This window comes from Corella eumyota, chromosome 7 (assembly GCF_963082875.1).
Source record: "Corella eumyota chromosome 7, kaCorEumy4.1, whole genome shotgun sequence".
NCBI classification, from domain to species: domain Eukaryota; kingdom Metazoa; phylum Chordata; class Ascidiacea; order Phlebobranchia; family Corellidae; genus Corella; species Corella eumyota.
This window is the reverse complement of record NC_137496.1, coordinates 3,227,409-3,248,742: the sequence shown is the minus strand read 5'-3', so window position 1 is coordinate 3,248,742 and position 21,334 is coordinate 3,227,409. Positions and strand designations below refer to the sequence as shown.

Genomic DNA, 21,334 nt, shown 5'->3' with positions numbered 1-21,334 from the left:
GAAGTGTTACTGCGTGGTTCATTATTGTTTATTGAGTAGGGTCATAAGAAACACACAATATTTGATTTAAAAACCTGGCCTTAACAACTTTTATTTCTGCTATTAGAAATGTAAGTTTAAATGAAACATTAGAGTAGCAGTTCTGACAAAAAAAAACTCATTGTAAAACATAAATAACATAAAAAAGAGCATTAAATATTGCCACGGTTTTTAAATTGCCAGTCAACTGACAGTGAAAGCTTTAAATATGATTGATAAATACTGGCATTATTTTAGAAAACATGACGTCATCAATAAGTAAGAAAACAGTGCTACCAAAAACTCATAAACTAAACGTTCGCGCCATCATTTGTTGTTTTCTTTTAAGTTTTGTGTTAATAATAGGTATCCATACCAGACCGCATACCCCAAGTAGCAGGCCTATTGACAAGCATATCGGTCCTATCATTTGAAATGTCTTGTAGCCAGCAAAGTACAACGCGGCTAGGGCGATACCCACTGAAAATATAAACCCACCGCCTACCATGAGGCCTATCGCCTTTCTATAGTACATTTTTCGCGTGGCTACTAAGTTTTCATTGCGAGAGGCCGTAGCCCCCGCTGCCACCACGGAACTAGCCACGTTGGCTAAAGTCCGCGGACGCTTGTATTCGTCCGAAAACTCCCCGGAATGTTGTGAAAACGCGCGTCCGTTTGACAGCACCCGTTTTACAGCATCGGGCGTTGTCGAGTCCGAACTAAGTAACTTATCCGCGGATAATTTTTTTCGCTCTGAAAAAGACTGATCCGTCGAATATAAAGATGACGGAGATTTCTTAGGGAGAAGAGACGCTCTTTCAACCTCTTCTCTGGAAGAGTAAGCTTCTCTTAATCCGAGTTCGGAAAGAGGAGAAATTGCTTCTTTAGTTGCCTGTGAAGTTACTGCTAAATTATTCTTAGTTCTTTTTTGGTTTGATAAATTTCTTTCTCTTTTATTATGCTGGTCGTTTCTTAATGGCCTTTGCCCGTTGGTTTTACTGGTTTGTTTTAGCTTATTGGTTTCATCTGCATTTTTTTCGGGCGGCTTAGGCTAAAACACAAAAAGTAGTTAGTTAATTTATTGTTAAGTTTTATTTAACTTATAGCTATCGTAGTACTTTGTAAACTTTAGTATAACCTAAGTTTAAGTAAAATTCGACTCTGAGTTAATGTACAGTCGTAGTTACAACACATTAGTGACTAATCGTCCCAAAATAGGAGTTTGTCACGTTATCGGAAAAAAAAGCTTTTAGTCGTAATCGGAGGTGTGTGTTTTAGGCCATTAGATGGTTATCACACTTCGGGGAGCTGATAAAATTAAGGAAAAACGGCGAAAAAGGCGAATCATTGATCAACCCCATACCGCAGAGGAAGAAAAAGATAAATAATTTATGGCGCTGAAGGACGCACAGAAATCGAAATTAAAACTGATTAGCCGACAAATCTTTAATCAATAATTTGTTTCATGAAAAAATTTTAATTGTTTTTAAAATTTCTTTTTCGAGGTCAACTTTCTATTTTTTCTTTAATTTTTCAAGTAAAACCCCTCGCTTTTTTATCCATGCCAATAATTTTAAGAATGTTATAGTTTAATAACGCGTTGTTGGTATACATTACCAAATTTAACGTTGATTTTTAATTTAAAATGTTGACTATACTATAATATAAAACTTTATTGGTTTTGGTTAAAATCTCCTCTTAAAAGTCTGCTTCTAAATTTTAAACTGATCTTCTGGACCCTAATGTTTTTTGTCTGATTAAAAAACATTTTTTTTTCGATAAGATATAGATTTGATTTAAACATATTTTGCTTTGTAACATTACCTTAAGCTTACTTCGAAAACTGTAATTTAAAACTTGTAGCACCGCGCTCCGAGGACTAATACCAACTTCGTAACTGTTACAATCGAATTTATATCTTTCCGATTCTAAGGTCTACGATTAATAATTGATGTCCCTTTTGGAAGAATGTTTGCCACAATAATAGGGCACAAAATTTTTAATAGTTTTACCGTGTGCAGATTAGTGATAATCGGTCTTTGTTACGGGCTTTAAGAGCCATAAAAATGTCAACTCAAATGCCTTTTAAACAGGTGAATGCAATGGGAAAATAAGGGCTTAATTGGTCTAAGTTTGTGCGCTAACTTGACCTTATGTTAGTCTAATTGGCGTTGTTTAAATATAGGTTAAACATTTTATTGTCTTGTGAAAACTCGTTTAACTTTATTTTTTTAAGTGTCTTATAGTATTTGTAATAATTTGAAACGAAATAAATTTTTAAATATATTTGTACTTGAAAATAAAATATAGGTATTGGGAAATGCATTTTTTTAAACATAAATAAAGGTGTGGTTTGCATCTTTATAGGAATTTTTGTTTCTGATTTTCCAAAAAAGAAATCCCTAATTTTTATTGTAAAAAAATTGAAGTTTGTAAAATATTAAATTAAACTTTTTCTGAAATTTGTGAAAAATTCAATAAAAAAACAATTAAACTTTAAGAAAAGTTTATTTCTTCAATGTGATTGAAAATTATTCAACTTTTAATTTTAATGACATTTTATTTCGATTTATTCTTTATTCTGGGAATTTCGAATCAATAATCGTTTTAATTCAAGTAGATTTTAAATAAAACGTTTTGAATTATATTTTTTCCACAATTCTTTTTGTATTAAAATTAAATTAAAAATAAATTTGAAATATTTGTATTAAAATTAAATTAAAAATAAATTTGAGATAAAAAAAGACAATAAAAAAAGTATTTACAATTTACCGCAAAAAAATTAATATTTAAGCAGCAATATAAAATCCCCATAAAAAAACGATTTTTTTCCATATAATTTAGTCAAAAGGTGTAAATGACTTTCACATTGTTTAAACGCTCCAAATTCTCGATTCATTATTTATTAATTTTGTCCTTGCAACATATATACACACGACCCTTTTGTAGCTATTTCAATAATATGAGAACAGGACTTGAGGTGTTGCATATTTAATGAAGGTATAGTAAACGGGTGTGTGTTATATGGGTTTTAAGTTGCGCAAATTGTGCCAAATTGCCTGCTAGTGAATGCAGTGGGAATGGATCAAAATTTTAACTGTATAAAATAGTCGTTTTTGTTTAACGTAATTTCCTATACGAGTATTTTTAATGCCTTTTAGCATATATATATTTAGAGAATAATAACTACATTTACTTTTTTATTACTTTGAGTTATTTTTATTGTATCCACATTGGTAAAAAATATTTCAAAAGTAATGACAATGTATAAAAATAAAATACTTCAGAGCGTTTTGCCATTTTTCAGGCTACATTTTTCGTGTCGGCAGCATCATCTACCGGTTAAAATTTTTTTCCGCGCAAAACATTGATCGAGGTAATTAAAAAAAAAAATTCGCAGCTTGGCAATAATTAAAATAGAATTTAAAAATATTAAAAAAATTAAATAAATTTTTTTTTTGTAAATGTCAGATTGAGAAATAATTTATTTACCTTTAGTTTTCTACTGGCAGCTACTCCAGCCCTCATTGCACTTGCTTCTTTATAATATCGTTTATTATAATCCCAATTTTATTAACCTTTTTTTCAAATTTTCGCGATTTCAGAAAAAAAGTTTTTTAACAAATTGTTACCATCAAAAAATTTTTAAATTATAAAAGTTATTGGTATTCAATTAATCTGCTAAATTTAAAAATAATTAGGGATTGGGGTATTAGACATTGTTCTTAATAATAAATAATGGTAATATGAATTCTAATAAATTAATATAATAAGATATCGGTATCATAAAACAATATATTAAAAAATAATTTATAAAAATTAGCTATAAATTAATAATAAAATTTAAATAGCAATTGCAGTATTTAAGACAATCTTATATTCTAAACTTATGCTTTTTAAATTCTTAGCTATATATCTGCCTATACAAAATGTAAAATTTATTAAATTAATTTACGTTCCCACATTTTAACAAAGTTATATTTATAATTTTTTTAAATTTTCTAATAAAACCGCTTTAAAACAGAACATCGTGTATCTGATCTACATCATATTAGAACAGCATAACATCTTTACCTCGCAACTAAATAATTGATAAACTTTTAAGTTTTTTGGACAGAAATTAATTGAAAAATTAGGCCCCGTAAAACAACTACTAAGTGAGAGTAATGGATTTTTGAAATGTGTTAAAGGCCAATTTAGCGGTTACTAGTTTTTGTAATTTTCAATTTTCTGCTAGGCTGCGTGCGCCCCTAATTAAATTGCAACTTCCATTCACGAGTTTATTGAATATTGAATTTAAAGGTGATTTAATAAGGTCGTAAATTTGCGAAAATCAATTTTAATTTCCTATTTTTAAAACGAAGAAATTTGTAAAGACAGTATTTGTCGAAAATATAAAAAAAAAAATTTTTCGAATTTAAAAAAAATGGAAAATTTAAAAATTCCTGTCAATAATTTAAGTAAAAAAATAGATTTAATAGACCAGTTAGCAGTATTTTGGGGGGAAAAATTATAAAATATTCATCATATTCTGTTTAGTAAACATATCGTAAATACTGTCGGTCTGTGGTAATGCATTTTACTTGTAAAATTTTCTTCCTAATTTACCAGAAATTTTTCCATAAAATTAAATATTTTAAAACTTGTTAAAAAACGGCAACTCTTGATTTTATAATAAGTTTGGTATATAAAAATCATTTTATGATATTAACCAATTTTTTTTTTGATGTCATCAAAATATACGACTTTTTATTAAACTTATAGATTTATCGATTACCGAAAAAAAATTTCAGTTCGGTTGTTAATTATTGCAATTTAAATCGATGTACATCATTATTTAAACCGGGGGTTAGAATTATAAAATGTCAAATAAATAATAAGTTTATCAATATTGTCTACGTCATTCTGTATCGAGTTATCTTTTGTTTGAAAGCTGTAGTGTAGTTATTTATAATCGGGGTACCCAATTACATTTTTACACTGTTTTTTTATTCGGATTTAGTTATAACGTTGGCCTTCAAATGTAGTGTACATTTGAATATTAATATTTTATTAATCTGATAACAATATAATAAATTATGATATGACTTTACATGATATATGAAAACTTTCGTTGCATTTCTATTGAACTAATGCCCATTTTAATATTTCATCTGCATTTTCTTACTAACTTTCTCAGCTAAAATTAGGCGTCTAAAAATCATTACAGAAAAAATAAGTACGTTTTTACTTTCTGAGATATCAATATCTCTCGAATGCTGCAACTGATTGATATCATTAAGCTGTTCTAAACGCAAAGTGAGATTATCGAACGTTTAAAACAGTATTTTTATAGCCACATGAATATTACATTACTAAGAAAGATAAGACCGACTTACACTAAAACCTTAACGGCCACTTTTTGTATAAAGTGTTATTCATGTCCATAGATTGGTTTGGTTTTAGTTTAAATGCGTTTTTGGCGTTTAAATATGTTTTATTTTTTATCTGATACAGCTGTAGTTGCGTTTAAATATATACTAATTATCTATATATAGGCTGCGTCGTTAGCGGTTCTAATTATTCAATCCATAGACATGCCTTTCGTTTTAACACCTAATAAGTGTCACTAGTTGTACCCCCCTGACGTTAATTAAACCTGGCAGGTAAAAACATGCCAACTAGCTGCACGTTGAAGCTAATAATACGCGGCCTGTCAAACTGCATTACTTAACTCTAACTATGTATTGCGATGCTGTGCCATTTCTCGCTTTTCGTCTTATCGCAATTATTACCATAGCTCGGGAGTCGGTTATTAATTATTCATTCTTTTGCGGCCAAAACGATTGACTTTTTAACTGGCCCAACTTCATATTTGCATCGAAGCTTATATCTTAAATCCCATTTTGACCACAAAAATTTTAACAAATAAATGGTTGACCAGCAAAGCGTTTTATATAACACAACTTATGTTTATATCTTATATCCTATTTTTATATCTTGAAGCTTATATCTTAAATCCCATTTTGACCAAAACTTTAAAACGAATAAATTATTGTCCAGCATAACGTTTTATTTAGCACAACTTTGGTAACGAAAGTGAAAAAATTTTACAAATAAAAGGACTTCATATTTTTTTGTTTTGAACAAATTACGATTTTAAAATTAAAATATAAGTTTCAGTGGCAAGAGGTCTTAAAATATTATTTTTTACGTCTTTACGATTGTTCTTTTAATTTTAAATACATCTTTTTTAATTGATTTGAAATTTTAACCGGCAATCTTCCAACGCTAGTTAAGCTCAAGTTAGCGAGCAAAACTTTTTCGCGTGGAATTGTTTCTTTGATAAATTTCTTGTCGACCCCGGTCCCCGTTTTCGATTCTGTCCACTTGGTGGTGTAGGTCCCTTTGTACCGAATAATTTCGACCGTTTTGTCGTTAAATGCGATCACTTTTCCGACTATAGGCTCCTCCTCATAGTTGAGAAGAGGTTTAAGGACAACAAATTTGTTTTCTATAAGCTAGAGAAATTATTTTTAGGTTTGATGATTTAAAAATTATTTTTCCTTTTTTTTTATTTTTTTAAAGTTACTAGAGACTACTTTTAAATTTAAGAAAGTTTTACTAGAAAATTTAAATGGTATACCTCTATTGCCAAACTCTCTTCATTATTTGGAACTTTTAATTCCATCCTTTTTTTCTTTGTTACTTTCTCTGACTTTTCGATAGTTGCTTCCTTCTTTTTGTTAAATGCATCATTTTTTGTAGCCACCGGTGAAGAATTTCCACCATTTTGAAAAGTGTCATTTTCGTGAAGAGCCAATGAAGATGTTCCATCATTTTCCAGAGAAAATGCAGTCCCCTCATTTTCCTTAGTTTTAGAAGAGTTTTCCTCATTGTCAAAATTCGGTGCAATCAAAAAATCATCCAAAACTTCGTTGCTTAATTTCTTCGAGGGGATCAATTTGGGAGTCAAGTTTTTGGGAGTTATCTCCTCCGAATCATGATCACCATCCTCCAGAACTATATTGGGATCAAAATCATCTGAAGGTCTGTTGTACGGTCTTCCCTTTCTTCTCTTTGGAGGAGTTACAGGATCATCTTGCTTTCTGGATAAAGGAGGACTGGTGTTCAGAAATCGAAGTGCACCGGAATCTGTGTTGGCACGTGCCGCTGCTGCTCTGGCTTTTATGTCATGCACAAGTCGTGCTCTCTTGCTACTTTCACTGGCTTGTTCACTAAAAAAATAAAAAAAGAGAAATTATTTCGCTATGATATTAAAAGTTAAGTCTACTTAATTTTACAAACAAGACTGCTTACGGTTCTGGTTGTGTCTTATGTTTTGGAGATGTAACAACGGTTTGTTCTTTATCTTGCGTAATCTGCAAGATTGAGGTCACCACATCGTTCTGAATCAAATCCAAGGAGTTTGAAGGCATTTTCGGATCTCCACCTCTATCTGCATTTTGGAGGCATTTGAGTTGGTGATATTTTTCATGCACTGCGTTCAACTGACCAATGTTATCCTCATCCCATAGCTTGTTGAAAAGACTTTCTGCTTTGTGACTTACCTGGTTAGTGTTAACATCACCAACTTCATCGCTCTCATGGTCGCATTTGTATAAGTCTTCAATTGTCAGGTGGGAAGGATATGCACAATACTCAAACATGCCTTCATTTTTCATTTTACGGATGATATAATCTGTGTCTAGATGCTTGCTTGCGATGACATCATTATGTAGATCTTGCAGGTTTTGTAAACATGCGAGGGGGACCCGGATTCGAACCTTGGGTATGGTACGCTGTGTGTTGTAAAGAGCATAGAGTAAGTACAATGAACCTATACGCACTTGTGTGCTGTAGGGTGGGACTAAAAACTTGAGAACAATTTTAAAGGCCTCTTCGCAGAACTCTCGTTTTTCCCGCATCCCTCTTCTTCCAGCATGAATCAGGGAGTAGTTTCCTTCCCTCCAGAGGCGGGAAAACTCCTCGAATCGAACTGTTTTGGTCTCCACAAATTTCTGGAGGAGTACTTCTATGTCTGATTGAAATCCAGTCGCCGGAAAAATGTAAGCCCGGCCGCTGGTGACAACTGTATTGTGTCTTCCCATTTTTAAACAAAAATATTCCCTCTAAAGCAAAAAATATTTATATTAGCTACCTCTAACGTCAAAAAATTATATAGATTTCTATGTTGTATGTACGGCAAAAAATACATCTTTAATTTAAGGCACAAATTTTTAAGCATTCATACAGAAATGCATATTATGGAACAATCATTATTTAAGGCTTTAATAGAAAAATTAAGGCACTTATTGAGTACATTGAACACCTAAACACAGTGTATTCCATGACCAATATTAACAATGATAAAATGTGTAATAAAATTGTAAAACGAATCTATTGTAAAAAGGATTTAAGGCACTTTCCAATTACATGCATATCAAACAATTTATAACGTAAAATATAATAAATCACTCTTTAAATAAAGTTTTTACTAAGTTTAAGTGTTCATTTGTTTAAAAATCAGAGTTAGGTTAATAATGAGGCTAGGTACTAAATTTAAAACCACTGCCTCCTCTCCCGTTAATAAAATTCTGCCAGTCCCAAGTCATCGAAGTCCGCTCTTCACTTGTTTCTGGATAAATCTCGTTGGATGACCCTCCTTCGAAAACTTTAAGCAAAAACAAACCGATCGCTTGACCGTAAACTGGCGAAACACACCAAGTATCATTGTGCCTTCCATCTGGTATTTCAACTATAGCAGATCTCGGGTTGCGAGCAGCTTCGTAGAGTGACATTGACATAGTGGGGGTTACAATCTCATCTTTACTCCCATAGATAAACAGAATTGGGACCTGAATATTGGGGACTTTAGAAATCGAGTCAAAGTTGTTCTTGAATGCAGCATGTGGTAAATACCCAAGAAAGGGGATAAACTTGTCGAACAAATGAGCCCCGGTAGTTGGTATGTTTACAAATGTATTTTCAACTATGACCCCCGCTATTCTGCCCTTAGCCCATTGACTTGCACCCGCAAGATGTATAGCAACAGCACCACCCAAAGAATGTCCAAATAATATGATTTTTTTCAGATTAATGTCATTTCTTGAGTGTAAGTATTGCAATGCTGCTTCTCCATCTATATATAACCCTTTTTCTGACGGAGTCCCGGCGCTGGTACCATAACCTCTGTAGTCTATCACCAAAATGTTAGTGCTAAAGTTCTTGTACAAGGGAAGAACACTAGGTGTGCCACAATTACCTGTAAAAGTGAATAAATATTTGTAAAAGGGCTTTTAAAACTTAGCAAAGTTCCATTAAAGTTTGTGCATAAGGTAAAAGCTATATAGTTACACTTTACATAATTCAGCTTTACCTGCATTTCCATGAAAGCAAAGTAAAGTTGGTGCGTCACTCATATTCTCACTTTGCTTCAAGAAATAACCCCTTAATGTTACCCCATCTGCTGTGGGTATCTCTACCTCATCATAAGGAACCCCAGGTGGGGGTGTAGCTACGTATATTCGAGCATGCTCCGGCATACCAGGATGATAAAGAAGTAGATCTTGGGACTTGTAAAGGACCCCCAAAAATAAAACAACTATTACAGCTACAAGAATAGCAGACAGTACGACTGTGTTGCTGTTTAAGTACAGTAATGTTGCAGGTAATAATGCATAAGGAGCGTAGCCTGTGGACTGACGAAAATAATGGCCAGACACGGAAACAAATTTCTGAAATTTCGAGTTTTTTAATCCCGGTTTTACAAGTTTTGTGTAGCCGTAGTGGGAACGCGAAAGTAAGCCATTCAAGAACTTCATATTTAAAGTATTATTTTTAACAAAATTAAAGACTAAGGCACGTTATTGTAGTAATAAAACAGTTATTTAATACAAAACAACACGTTATAAATTTTGCATAAAACGTTTTATTTACATCGAGTGACGATTGTTACTAACGTAGGTTTTGCCAACAAAAACGGTTACATCGTTAATACAAAAACACAATTATAAATTCTAACAAAATTTACTTGAAAAAGTTATTTAAAACTAATCAATTTACATCAAAATGATATAATTATTTTAATAAGCTTGATATTTAAACATATATTTTTGTAATGTCGATGTTATTTTGTAAAGATTGCCACATCACAGTTATGATACTATTTTAGGGGAATCTTTTTTATTAGGGGTTTCTATTAACAAATCTTAACAAGGATATTTCAATAAAAAATACAATTTTTAAAGCAAAACATGTTTCAGTTTAAGACTAACAAGAACCAGGAGTTACTGGAAACAATAGAAAAGCAAAAAGAACAACTGGAACGTTATAAAGGAAGGCTTGCTGGTAAAAACAAGTTTTCGAAATTTTTGTTTTTGGACTGTTCGAATTTGTCATTAAATAACATTTTTTGTTATTATAATTTTTTTATATTTATTTCTAGATGTTGTACATGCTTACAAAAGTCTACAAAATGAAAAAGAAGCATTGGAAAACAGTATGAAAGCTCTGACTGCTGTTGCTCCAAAATCTTTAAACAACGAGAAACAATCCAAACTAACTGGCTCTACTAATGAAGTATGCACTGTAAAAATATAAAATTGACATAACACTATTAATTAAAATATATTCTGTTTTCTAATTAATTTTTATTTTAAATATTTAGTTAGCTACAGAAGATGTGGAAAATACTGAACCTTCAAACAACGATGAAGAAAATAAGGGTGACTATAATATCAGACTATTTACTTTAATATTGAACCTTTATATATGTCAATCGAGTGTATAGCAATAACTTAATTAAACTTTGTAAATCTATATACAAAGTTAAAATATTAGATTAGTAATTCATACTATAATATGAAAGTCTTTATACTTCTGTATTTTTTAAATTTACACTTACATAACAGAAGAAATGCAGACTGTCGAAAATGAAGGCGAAGAAAATATCTCAGAAGATAAAAGTCATTACGAGTCACAAATCCAACATTTTAAATCACAAGTCCACACACTTACCATATCACTACAAACTATGAGCGAAGAAAAATCTAAAATGGTGGCCACTTATCAAGCTGAAAAGAAAAAAATAAAAGTAAAAAAATTTATCAAAAAATATATTTTAACTTTTAAACAAAGTATGTTATTTAAAATAAAAATTATAGGCCTATAGTGAATTGTCATATTTTAAATTTATAGGTCTACTACCGTGTGTTTAATTTGCTATGTTTTTTTCAGACTGAACAAGAAAATATTGTTAAAAACCTAGAGGACCAAATAGTAACCTTTGAGGCGAAGACTGAAATGTTAGAAACTGAAGTGCAAAGAGTAAGTTTGTTCTTAATAATGTTGCAGTTTAGTAAATGCTATTTTAAGGTTTCATTTTTAAATTATTAATAGATAAAAGAAAAATCTCGTAAAATGCAAGTTGAAAGAGACCAGGAAGAAGCAACACACGGAATTATGCTGCGACAAATACAGAAAATGTTGAACGACGAGAGAATTAAAAATGAAAAATTAGAAGCCCAGGTAAAGCACCAAATGTTTTTTTTAATGTTCAGATTTTTAACTTTAATATTTGTTTAGTTAAAGGACCTAAAATCCAGTGTTCAAAGCAATGAGAATGAAGCTCTACAGACAGAGGATTACAAACAGCGAATCACACAGTTGGAAGAGGAGCTGATCAAGGTTGGAGCAAGATTAAAGCTGGCAGAAGATGAGGCCAATAACCCCTCTCCGTTGCTCCTGGAGTTGCAGGATGAAATGACATTTTTAAAGGTAGTATTATGTATGTTACTTTAAAGTTAATTTTTTAACTGTAAATTGGTCAAAATGCTAAAAAATTTAATAATGTATCCAATTTCTGTTAACAATAATAAGTTATGTATTTAATTCCTGTTAACTCTAATTTACGAAAAGAGTTTATGTTATAATTTGCATTTAAATTGTGTTAAAAAAATAAAAAAGGAATTTAAAAATTAATATTTTCATTTTTAGAAAGAGCATCGCAGGCAGCTGACCAAGGAGCAAGAAAGATTAATTGAGGTGGAGCAGAGAAGCAAGCATGCTGCAGAAATGGAAGAAGAAAGAGTCAGAGATCTGGAGAACCGACTAGTTCAAATCTCGAACAAACTGGGATTATATGACGGAAACAGACAAAAAGATCAACTTTCCATTCAGTAAATATAGCTTACCCCCTTTTTTTTATAAAATTATTATTTTTGGTTTATTTTTTATTATCAATTATTATTTTTAGACACTTAAAAGAAAGGATTTCTCAACTTGAGATTGAAAACACACTTTTACTAAAGCAAGTTGATTCGTTCAAAGATGAAGAGAAAGAACAAGACATGGACATTGAAAGTCTAAAAAAATCTTTGCTAAAATTTCACAAAATGTTAAAAGAAGCGGCAGATAAAAATAATGAACCTGTGGATTTAAGTGGTAGGTGCTGTTTAATAGGTTATAAGTTACACCTAATTTATATTGTAACACCTAATTTATATTGTAACACCAAGTGTATTATTTTATTGACTTAGGCATTTTTTGTTTTAGTTTTTTAAACTTCTTCTTTGTTATCAGGGAACGAAATAACGGGTCGCTATTCGCTAAAAGCGAATCGTTTTTTAAAATTAGCGAATCGTTTTTTACAAATATATTAGAAATAGCGAATCAACCAAAAAAGGTTAAGGCAATATTGAAACTTCGTGTGTATTTGTGTATTTTTACGATCTATTTTAAACCGGTTTAGACTAATTTAATTACATCAACATAATCCTGCGTAAATGTAGGTTACTATAGGGCATTTAATAACAAAAAGTTTCCATGTTTGGCAATGCGTAAATTTTGCTTCCTAGTTCGTTTAGTTGTTGCGCAATTTTTTAAATATATAACATAGCTTTAAAGTAATCAAAAATGTTTCGTTTTTGTGCGAAAAATTCTTAACGATTGTTTAACAATACGTTACATTTTAAAAATGCCACGCAACTCGTCAAGTGTTACAAAAAAACGAAGATTGTGACTTGAACTTAATAATTGCTCTAAAAATGCGACTTCATTTTTAGCGAATCGTTTTATAAACGTTAATTCGTACCTTGGTTATGCTTTTCAACTAGTTCTTTTTCTATGGTCGTTTGATTTAAAACTTAGTAATTAATATAATAAAATCAGGTTTTATTGGCAGTACTATTAATTTCTTAATTTGTTTACTATTTTCTGACAGAAATTACTGCTGATTATGTGCCATCTAACGATAATGTGGGAGAATATCACAAATTGTATTTCGAATCTCAGCAGGAACTTTTACAGATTAAAGAAGAGTTTGAAAAATACAAGGTATATTATGCGATCTCAAGTTTGAAACCCCACATCCTTGTTAATATCTTGCATTCTAAATAAATAAAGTAAGCTATCCTTTTAGTATAACAAAACCTTTTTTTTTTATTGTTAGACACGAGCTCAGAATGCATTTAAGAATCTTAAAACTGGAGGCAGTGTGGGATCTATAGGAGGAGGAGGATGCAACAAAGAAGTGGAGGAATTGAGGAGACAACTACAGGAGGGTAGGGAAAGACATTTCCAGCTTCGAGAAAGATGTAGTGATTTGGAGGAAGATATCAAGAAATTGGTAAGGTAAAAATTTTTTTTTATTTAAAATCATTATCTAAAATAAATTATCAATTAAGACAAAAGACAATGAAAAGGCTCTTGAAAAAGAGCAAATTTTGCACAAAACTGAATTGGAAACCCTGGAAGAGAAACAGGATCGAAGGGTATGTGCAATGGAGCGTGAAATCAGGCAACAACGTGAACGCACCGTGGCGATGTTGGCTGACAAGGACAAAGAAATCAAAAACTTAAAAATGTACAACACTGCATATAACAGGTTTTTTAATTCAAGCAAAATTTTATTGACAACTAAAATGATATGAATATATATTTAAACATTTTAAATTTTTTTATATTTCTGAAAGAGAATACCAGGGATCGTCGGACTTTAATTTGGAAACAAATTATCGAAGATTTAGCTCCAAAGATGAAGACTACAGTGGTGATTCTATGACACAATTTCTTCATAAGGTAATTGCTTTAAATCTTTACAAGATGATTTTCTGTAAAGTTAGCCTTTCCTTATCAAGTATCAATAATTATATGAAAATGTTTTTAATTCAGGATGAACTGGCAAGCGATTCAAGATTATTGCATTATGTTGAACAACTTGCAAGAAAAGATGTGCTGATTAACAGTATAAGACAACACAAGAAACATTTGGAATTACAAATAAGACAAATGCAAGACACAAGCATCACGAAGTAAGAATTATATTAGCTATTATTGTATGTCTAAAGGCTTAATGCATACTTGTTATTAACAATTGTTTATTTTTATTGATTTTTTTGATAGAGATGAAAAACATGCACAGCAAATAGCCGAACTAAAAGAAAAAATCTCAGAATTTGATAGACAAACGTAATTTTACACAAAATTGATTATAAAAAATTTTTAACCTAATTTGATCAGCTTCTTTGTAAAAATTTTTGTCTATTTTTTTTAGTTTACGCGTTGATGCAAACACAGAATACATAAAGAACGTTTTGTATCGTTACCTAGTAACAACTGACTACACTGCCAAACAAAAAATGCTTGTTGCCATATCAACAATATTACATTTCAGCCCTGAAGAGGCAAAAAAAGTAGGGGTAAAGTTGCGCTGATCTTTTAAATATAATTTCTGTTTTTTATCAATTGCCAAAAAGTTGGTTGCACTTTTAATACCTAGTTAAATTCATTTTTTTTGATTATAGGACTAACTGATATATCGAAAAGTTTTTAATATACAGATAGTGACCCTTTAAAAACATTCCAATTCTTTATAAAAGTTTGTAGCAAAAACTAAATTAATGTGGCAAATGTTTAAATATATTTTTATGTTGGTACGAATAGTGGTGACATTTTGTTTTTGTATTGTGCAATATTTATTTTATTTATTAATCAAGTTAAATGGGGGAAAAAAAAACTTTTATGTTTTTGTCAAAGTCCATGTGGTTACATTTAGAACAATGGCATTAAAGTTAATAACAAATTTCCTTGTTTTTTTTCTGTTATTATCTTTGTTTACATATGTTTTAGTTTTCTTTGGTTATAACTATAGGTTATTATTAATTTTTGTATGTTTTTGTTCTTTTTTAACCCTTTTAACAGGTAAATGGGTTAGAGTTAAAGATGGGACCCTAAACTTAGGTTATTTTTTAAAATAGTGCTAAAGTTGGATTAAAATCCAGACAAACTTATTCCGTAAACAAATGAAAGCAAGTTTATACAAGAATATGAAATAAAGTTAAAAATTGTTTTTACTAAGATTGGGGATAACTTACACAAATTTAATTAAAGGGAAACGCTAATGTTTTTATAAACACGTGTAAACGAAATTTGTTAAAGTTCGTTTAATATAGAGGTTAGGCAGCTTAGTTATGTTATATCTCTAAAAATGACCTTTAGTAGGTCTTTTTAGAAAGAAAATAATGATAGTTTACTATATTGCTGCTAATAATGAGCGTTTTAATTGATTGGAGATCTTGCCAACTGCAAAATCAACAACCCAACCGGCAGCGTGGTGTAGTGGTAAGAACACTTGCTACACCACACATGAGGTCGTGGGTTCAATCCCCACTGTTCTCATGCTGTAGCGCCCTTGAGTAAGGCGCTATAAACGGTGTGAACTCTTGCTGAGCCAGCACTTGATCAGCAGTATAATTATTGGGCAATTATAAACTATAATATCCCAAACTGCCACAGGCAACTCGAGACTTGGTCGGAGTAACTGATGTTACTCTATGTTTAAGTCGCGCATTCGACTTTCCAACATCGAGGATAAAGATATATACAAAAAAAAAAAAAAAAACGGATTGTAACAAAACCGGATTGTAACTAACAACATATAATCGTAAGTTCAAGTTCTTCATTAATTATTTGCGCTTAGTTGGCTATGTTATGATAATTTAATTTTTGCCATAAATCATGTCCAATTAAGAATGCTTTGCAGCTTAAATGTTGCTGCATATATGGCTGATATATCTGTATATTGTCAGATTTTTGCATGATCATTATTTAATCATTACATAATATCGTGACTGGCTAAATATTTCCTGTGCAAGATATATTGCATAATATCTTTTCAACATAATATTAACAAAATAACATGCAGTAATTTTATTTTTTTACAATTAGGTATATTAAGCCAAAAATAAAATTGCAAGCAGTGTTAAACTTTTATTAGTTTATTAGTACTATTTTTAATAGATAACTAATTTAAATATATATTCTACTTAAATTTATATATATACATGATTATACATTTCAGTTCTACAATTTAATTGCAATTGGTGACATAACCGATTATAAATTGAATTACATAAACTTTTTATCAAGTAGGAATTTCAGATTGGTAAAACTTAAGTCAGATGCCAAAAATAAATCGAATTTAAACTTGAATGCATAATATCCAGCCACCTATTTTACGCCGTACATCCTGTAAAAAAATTTGTATAAGTATTGCAACATCACTATACAGCTTTACAAAATTAACCCAATGACAAAAATTTTGTCAGTGTTTTTACAGAACATATTGTAAATATTTTAAAATTTAAAAATAACTCACTTTTTCATTCGTTTAACAACTGCTTTGTTGGTTATAAATGCAGGCGTGAAATTTGTCGAAACACTCTGTGAAAAAGATTAACCGTGATGCAACTAAACTGGTAACTTATGTAGACTTGAATAAAGTAATTAACAAGCTTTCATGCATTTCATAGCATGTTAAAAACAAAGTTAAAGGTAGGGGTGTTTGGATATTTTTTGAGCACTTACCAAAATAGCATGTCCGATGTAACCGTTTGTGTTGTTCTGTCTTCCAATTGTTCGCATAAAAGCCTCTACATAGACTTTTGCAGTCGGATACATTGGCTTTGCCTTACCCTTCTTTGTCATGTTAGTTGATACAAAACCAGGTCGGACAGTCTAAATTAAATAAGCTAACTGTTATAAACTCCAAAAATATACAGATGTCTACACAAAAAATTAAATATAATTTGATAATTCAAAGCGGGTTTTAAAAATTAAAGTACATTTTTTAAAGCAAATATACACTAATTAAAACTTAAGTGTAGATATATTAAATATCCATGTTACTATGAATATCACCTGAATAATAATCCCCTTGTTTGCATATTCGATTTGAATTGCTTTAGTGAAGTAATCACTACAAGCTTTAGTTGCCCCGTATAAGCTAAGATGTGGGATTGGATGTTCTGCACTCATCGATGAGATATTTATAATGATCCCCTTACCCTTGTTTACCATTCCAGGCAGCACTAACCCTGTCATCTGCAAAAAATTAAATTTTTTATTGTTAATGCATGTTTTGGGTTTAAATGTATAAGTAAAGATTATTTAAAACCTTTGAAAAAATTTTCTGACCCCGGTAACGTAATTTCTAATGTACCGAACCCACCTTGAAAACAGACTTGACATTGGTGTTAATAATATTGTTGGTTATTTTGTTGTTCATCTCTTTCTGTACCTCCAAGAAAGGCATTGGTGGATGAGCAATACCAACATTGTTTACCAAAACGCCGATGTCATCAATCTCCTTTAGAAAGGACTCAATTTTTTCATAAATTGTATCTTCAGTAAAATCCACTGCCAGGCATTTTGTCTCAACCTTATACTCAGATTCTTTAAAAATATTAAGATTTTATTTTTACCTCAGCTTTTTTATTTTTATCTCAAAAAAATTTCCAGGTTTTTGATTTATACAAGTCTGTCTTTTAAGGTAAGCCTTAACAATCCAAGTTTATTGTAGTGTAAACTTTTGTATAAACATTACCTATTTCTTTTGCCACTTTGTCAAGCTTGGCTGCAGTTCTGCTGATCAGGGCAATATTTTGCCCCCTTTTAGCAAGCTTTAAAAACAGAAAAATTAATATTACAAAAAAATTTGATAAAATAAATTTGTTATAAATTACATATAAAATTATAAATTTTTTGTACCTGAAGAGCAATTTCCTTTCCAATTCCATCTGTAGCACCAGTTACAACTGTAAAATTTAATTTAGTTAAAAACTTGAAAATTTTTTTTTTATACTTGGTATTATTCTTTGGCACTAAGTCTGGTTAAACTAAAAGTGTTATAGCAAAAATTTACTTAAAAAATACCAAGGTCAACTTACCTGACCACTTTCCATGTTTAGAAAAGTTTAAAGGATTCTCAGTCCAGTATGTTGAATAATTATCCCAAACAAACAAACAAAACTTAACAATTATTACAAGTGATGTCACTTGACCAATCAATGTCCAATAGCAGTCCAACATACTGTCTAACCTGTAGTAACAATATAAAGACTGAAATTTTTCTTAAACTGTCTGAGGTTTTAGTTATCAATACAAGGTCTCTATGAATTTCTCGGAAATGATGACTCATTCACTAAGTACACCCCTTAACTACAAGAAAATGAATCCTTCACTGCACTTTCTGTCAAGCATACAAAATGTTATCCTGTTTATAATCAATATTCAAAATCAAATTTTACATCATTTTCAAATTTATCAAACAAATGTCTTTTTAAACTCAATTTTGTTACAAAATAAAATTTTTTCTCTTATTTAAACATGTAATAGTCCAAAGTACATATTGAATTAATTATTAACTTTTTCACCTAACAACAACTTTGGTTTAATCAAACATTTATTTTCTGAATTGCAAAACTTTTTTACAAATATTTGCCGATGAAATGCTTATAAACTAAATAGACAAGGTCATAAAGGGACATTATTAAGTCAAGTAGTTGATATACTTAAATTATTGTTTAAAAAAATTTAATAATTTAAAATAAGATATTTTCTTTTACTCTTCCCCCAAAAGGTTTGGGTATTATCCTCTTTTGTTAGTTTGTGTTTAATAATAGTCAAGTTAAAACATGGTAAAGGTAGAGCTTGTGAAAAGGATGCAGTGCACTATTGGAGAGGGACCTCATTGGGATGATAAAACTCAAACTCATCTGTTTGTGGACACAATGAGCTCAATAGTGTATAGATGGAATCCAGTAACAGATGAGTTAAAATCTACCAAAGTACTTGACCCCACTGTAAGTGCTGTTGTTCCAAGAAAAAGTGGGGGTCTTGTGGTAGCAGGTGGACATCGCTTTGCTTTTCTAGACGAAGAAACAGCAAAAACTGAAACTATTCAGGTTGAATTTTAAATACCCCAATGTGTGAACTAATTTTTTTATCTTTATCCTTTGATACTTTATTTATTGTATGCTGTGACATAAATATCTTTGGTTACTACTTAGATTACAGAGAAAGAAGGTGCAAATATTCATTTTATTGATGGTAAATGTGATCCCGCTGGTAGGTTTTGGGCAGGGACGATGGGCTATGAAATTTCACCTGGGGTTAATGAAAAGGGAGCTTGCAACTTGTATTGCTTAGATACCAATCTTGAATACAAAAAATGTCGATCCAACATTGATATTGCAAATGGCCTGTCGTGGTCCCTTGATAATAAGACCATGTATTATTGTGATTCATTGGAGTTTTCAATCGAGTCCTATGATTATGACATCACAACAGGAGTGTTCTTTGTAGGTCAAGTTATCAAGGTCAATCCTAAAACTGGCAAAAAAGATTACATCAAGGTAAGCGATACGGCTACAAAAACTATACTGTATGTTTTGGTGGTCCGAATCTTGATGAAATGTACGTCACCACAGCAAGAAACAAAGACCCAAGTGATAAAAATAATGAGCAGATAAAAATAATGAGCCTGTGGATTCAAGTGGTAGGTACTGTTTAATAGGTTACAAAAAATTTAATATGGCTTTAGTTTATTTTTTTGAACTTTTATTTCTTCTTAAGGTTTTAAACTTCTTTTTACTTTTAACTCTAGTTATTTTTTCTTATTTTTTTATTTAAAACTTAGCAATTAATATGTTAAAATCTGGTTTTATTGGCAGTACTATTAATTTCTTAATTTGTTTACTGTTTTTTGTCAGAAATTACTGCTGATTATGTGCCATCTAATGATAATGTGGGAGAATATCACAAATTGTATTCGAATCTCAGCAGGAACTTTTACAGATTAAAGAAGAGTTTGAAAAATACATGGTATATCATGCGCTCTCAAGTTTGAAACCCCACATCCTTGTTAATATCTTGCATTCTAAATTAATAAAGTAAGCTATCCCTTTAGTATAACAAAACCTTTTTTTTTTATTGTTAGACACGAGCTCAGAATGCATTTAAGAATCTTAAAACTAGAGGCAGTGTGGGATCTATAGGAATTGAGAAGACAACTACAGGAGGGTAGGGAGAGACATTTCCAGCTTCGAGAAAGATGTAGTGATTTGAAGGAAGATATCAAGAAATTGGTAAGGTAAAAAATTGCATATTTGTTATTAATAATTGTTTATTTTTATTAATTTATTTGTATAGAGATGAAAAACATGCACAGCAAATAGCCGAACTAAAAGAAAAAATCTCAGAATTTGATAAACAAACGTAAGTTTGCACAAAATTGATTATAAAAAATTTTTAACCTAATTTGATCAGCTTCTTTGTAAAAATTTTTGTCTATTTTTTTTAGTTTACGCGTTGATGCAAACACAGAATACATAAAGAACGTTTTGTATCGTTACCTAGTAACAACTGACTACACTGCCAAACAAAAAATGCTTGTTGCCATATCAACAATATTACATTTCAGCCCTGAAGAGGCAAAAAAAGTAGGGGTAAAGTTGCGCTGATCTTTTAAATATAATTTCTGTTTTTTATCAATTGCCAAAAAGTTGGTTGCACTTTTAATACCTAGTTAAATTCATTTTTTTTGATTATAGGACTAACTGATATATCGAAAAGTTTTTAATATACAGATAGTGACCCTTTAAAAACATTCCAATTCTTTATAAAAGTTTGTAGCAAAAACTAAATTAATGTGGCAAACGTTTAAATATATTTTTATGTTGGTACGAATAGTGGTGACATTTTGTTTTTATATTGTGCAATATTTATTTATTTTATTTATTGATCAAGTTAAATAGGTGAAGAAAAAATTTTTGTTTTTTGTCAAAATCCATGTGGTTACATTTAGAACAATGGCATTAAAGTTAATAACAAATTTCCTCGTTTTTTTTTATTATTGTCTTTGTTTACATATGTTTTCGTTTTCTTTGGTTATAACTATGGGTTATTATGAATTTTTGTATGTTTTTGTTCTTTTTTAACACGTAAATGGGTTAAAGTTAAAGATAGGACCCAAAACTTAGGTTGTTTTTTAAAATAA

The 21,334-nt window shown here is 30.5% G+C and overlaps 4 protein-coding genes and 1 pseudogene across 5 annotated transcripts; 2 read left to right on the top strand and 3 right to left on the bottom strand.

The window, feature by feature from the left end:
• Positions 1-6,060: 6,060 nt before the first annotated feature.
• On the bottom strand, positions 6,061-8,116 carry LOC145760529 (uncharacterized). The gene is made up of 3 exons (XM_082574442.1): positions 7,318-8,116; positions 6,644-7,235; positions 6,061-6,518 (listed from the first exon to the last, which is right to left on the bottom strand). The coding sequence occupies exons 1-3, from the start codon at positions 8,106-8,108 to the stop codon at positions 6,216-6,218; spliced, it is 1,686 nt and encodes a 561-aa protein (XP_082430568.1). The 5' UTR covers positions 8,109-8,116; the 3' UTR covers positions 6,061-6,215.
• A 12-nt stretch (positions 8,117-8,128) lies between these two features.
• Positions 8,129-9,923, bottom strand: LOC145760530 (protein ABHD13-like). Its single transcript, XM_082574443.1, has 2 exons — positions 9,377-9,923; positions 8,129-9,262 (listed from the first exon to the last, which is right to left on the bottom strand). Exons 1-2 carry the CDS (start codon positions 9,819-9,821, stop codon positions 8,547-8,549), a joined length of 1,161 nt encoding a protein of 386 aa, XP_082430569.1. The 5' UTR covers positions 9,822-9,923; the 3' UTR covers positions 8,129-8,546.
• Positions 9,924-10,184: 261 nt separating this feature from the next.
• Positions 10,185-15,251, top strand: LOC145760528 (GRIP and coiled-coil domain-containing protein 1-like). The gene is made up of 16 exons (XM_082574441.1): positions 10,185-10,347; positions 10,445-10,578; positions 10,667-10,724; positions 10,911-11,092; positions 11,236-11,325; positions 11,398-11,526; positions 11,584-11,775; positions 11,995-12,176; positions 12,254-12,441; positions 13,220-13,332; positions 13,448-13,624; positions 13,683-13,882; positions 13,971-14,076; positions 14,170-14,309; positions 14,401-14,466; positions 14,552-15,251. Exons 1-16 carry the CDS (start codon positions 10,254-10,256, stop codon positions 14,709-14,711), a joined length of 2,211 nt encoding a protein of 736 aa, XP_082430567.1. The 5' UTR covers positions 10,185-10,253; the 3' UTR covers positions 14,712-15,251.
• A 175-nt stretch (positions 15,252-15,426) lies between these two features.
• LOC145759272 (regucalcin-like) lies at positions 15,427-21,242 on the top strand (annotated as a pseudogene). Its single transcript, XR_014286516.1, has 6 exons — positions 15,427-19,241; positions 19,347-19,834; positions 20,049-20,160; positions 20,276-20,423; positions 20,488-20,553; positions 20,639-21,242. The product of XR_014286516.1 is annotated as a regucalcin-like (transcript).
• Positions 16,218-18,475, bottom strand: LOC145759271 (very-long-chain 3-oxoacyl-CoA reductase-B-like). Its single transcript, XM_082573056.1, has 8 exons — positions 18,225-18,475; positions 18,046-18,092; positions 17,882-17,957; positions 17,507-17,730; positions 17,197-17,379; positions 16,864-17,013; positions 16,655-16,719; positions 16,218-16,525 (listed from the first exon to the last, which is right to left on the bottom strand). Exons 1-8 carry the CDS (start codon positions 18,364-18,366, stop codon positions 16,507-16,509), a joined length of 906 nt encoding a protein of 301 aa, XP_082429182.1. The 5' UTR covers positions 18,367-18,475; the 3' UTR covers positions 16,218-16,506.
• Positions 21,243-21,334: the final 92 nt, after the last annotated feature.

What these genes read in the sequence shown, in the direction of transcription:
- LOC145760529 (XM_082574442.1), bottom strand. Translation starts at nt 8,108, where the DNA reads ATGGGAAGACACAATACAGTTGTCACCAGCGGCCGGGCTTACATTTTT. An exon ending in CATAAGACACAACCAGAACC is followed by an intron (nt 7,236 to 7,317) that starts GTAAGCAGTCTT and finishes TTATTTTTTTAG; the next exon opens with TGAACAAGCCAGTGAAAGTA. An exon ending in AAGAGAGTTTGGCAATAGAG is followed by an intron (nt 6,519 to 6,643) that starts GTATACCATTTA and finishes TAATTTCTCTAG; the next exon opens with CTTATAGAAAACAAATTTGT.
- LOC145760530 (XM_082574443.1), bottom strand. Translation starts at nt 9,821, where the DNA reads ATGAAGTTCTTGAATGGCTTACTTTCGCGTTCCCACTACGGCTACACA. An exon ending in TTGCTTTCATGGAAATGCAG is followed by an intron (nt 9,263 to 9,376) that starts GTAAAGCTGAAT and finishes TCACTTTTACAG; the next exon opens with GTAATTGTGGCACACCTAGT.
- LOC145760528 (XM_082574441.1), top strand. Translation starts at nt 10,254, where the DNA reads ATGTTTCAGTTTAAGACTAACAAGAACCAGGAGTTACTGGAAACAATA. An exon ending in TTATAAAGGAAGGCTTGCTG is followed by an intron (nt 10,348 to 10,444) that starts GTAAAAACAAGT and finishes ATTTATTTCTAG; the next exon opens with ATGTTGTACATGCTTACAAA. An exon ending in TGACACAATTTCTTCATAAG is followed by an intron (nt 14,077 to 14,169) that starts GTAATTGCTTTA and finishes TTTTTAATTCAG; the next exon opens with GATGAACTGGCAAGCGATTC.
- LOC145759271 (XM_082573056.1), bottom strand. Translation starts at nt 18,366, where the DNA reads ATGTTGGACTGCTATTGGACATTGATTGGTCAAGTGACATCACTTGTA. An exon ending in TAAACATGGAAAGTGGTCAG is followed by an intron (nt 18,093 to 18,224) that starts GTAAGTTGACCT and finishes TAAATTTTACAG; the next exon opens with TTGTAACTGGTGCTACAGAT. An exon ending in ACATCGGACATGCTATTTTG is followed by an intron (nt 16,720 to 16,863) that starts GTAAGTGCTCAA and finishes TCTTTTTCACAG; the next exon opens with AGTGTTTCGACAAATTTCAC.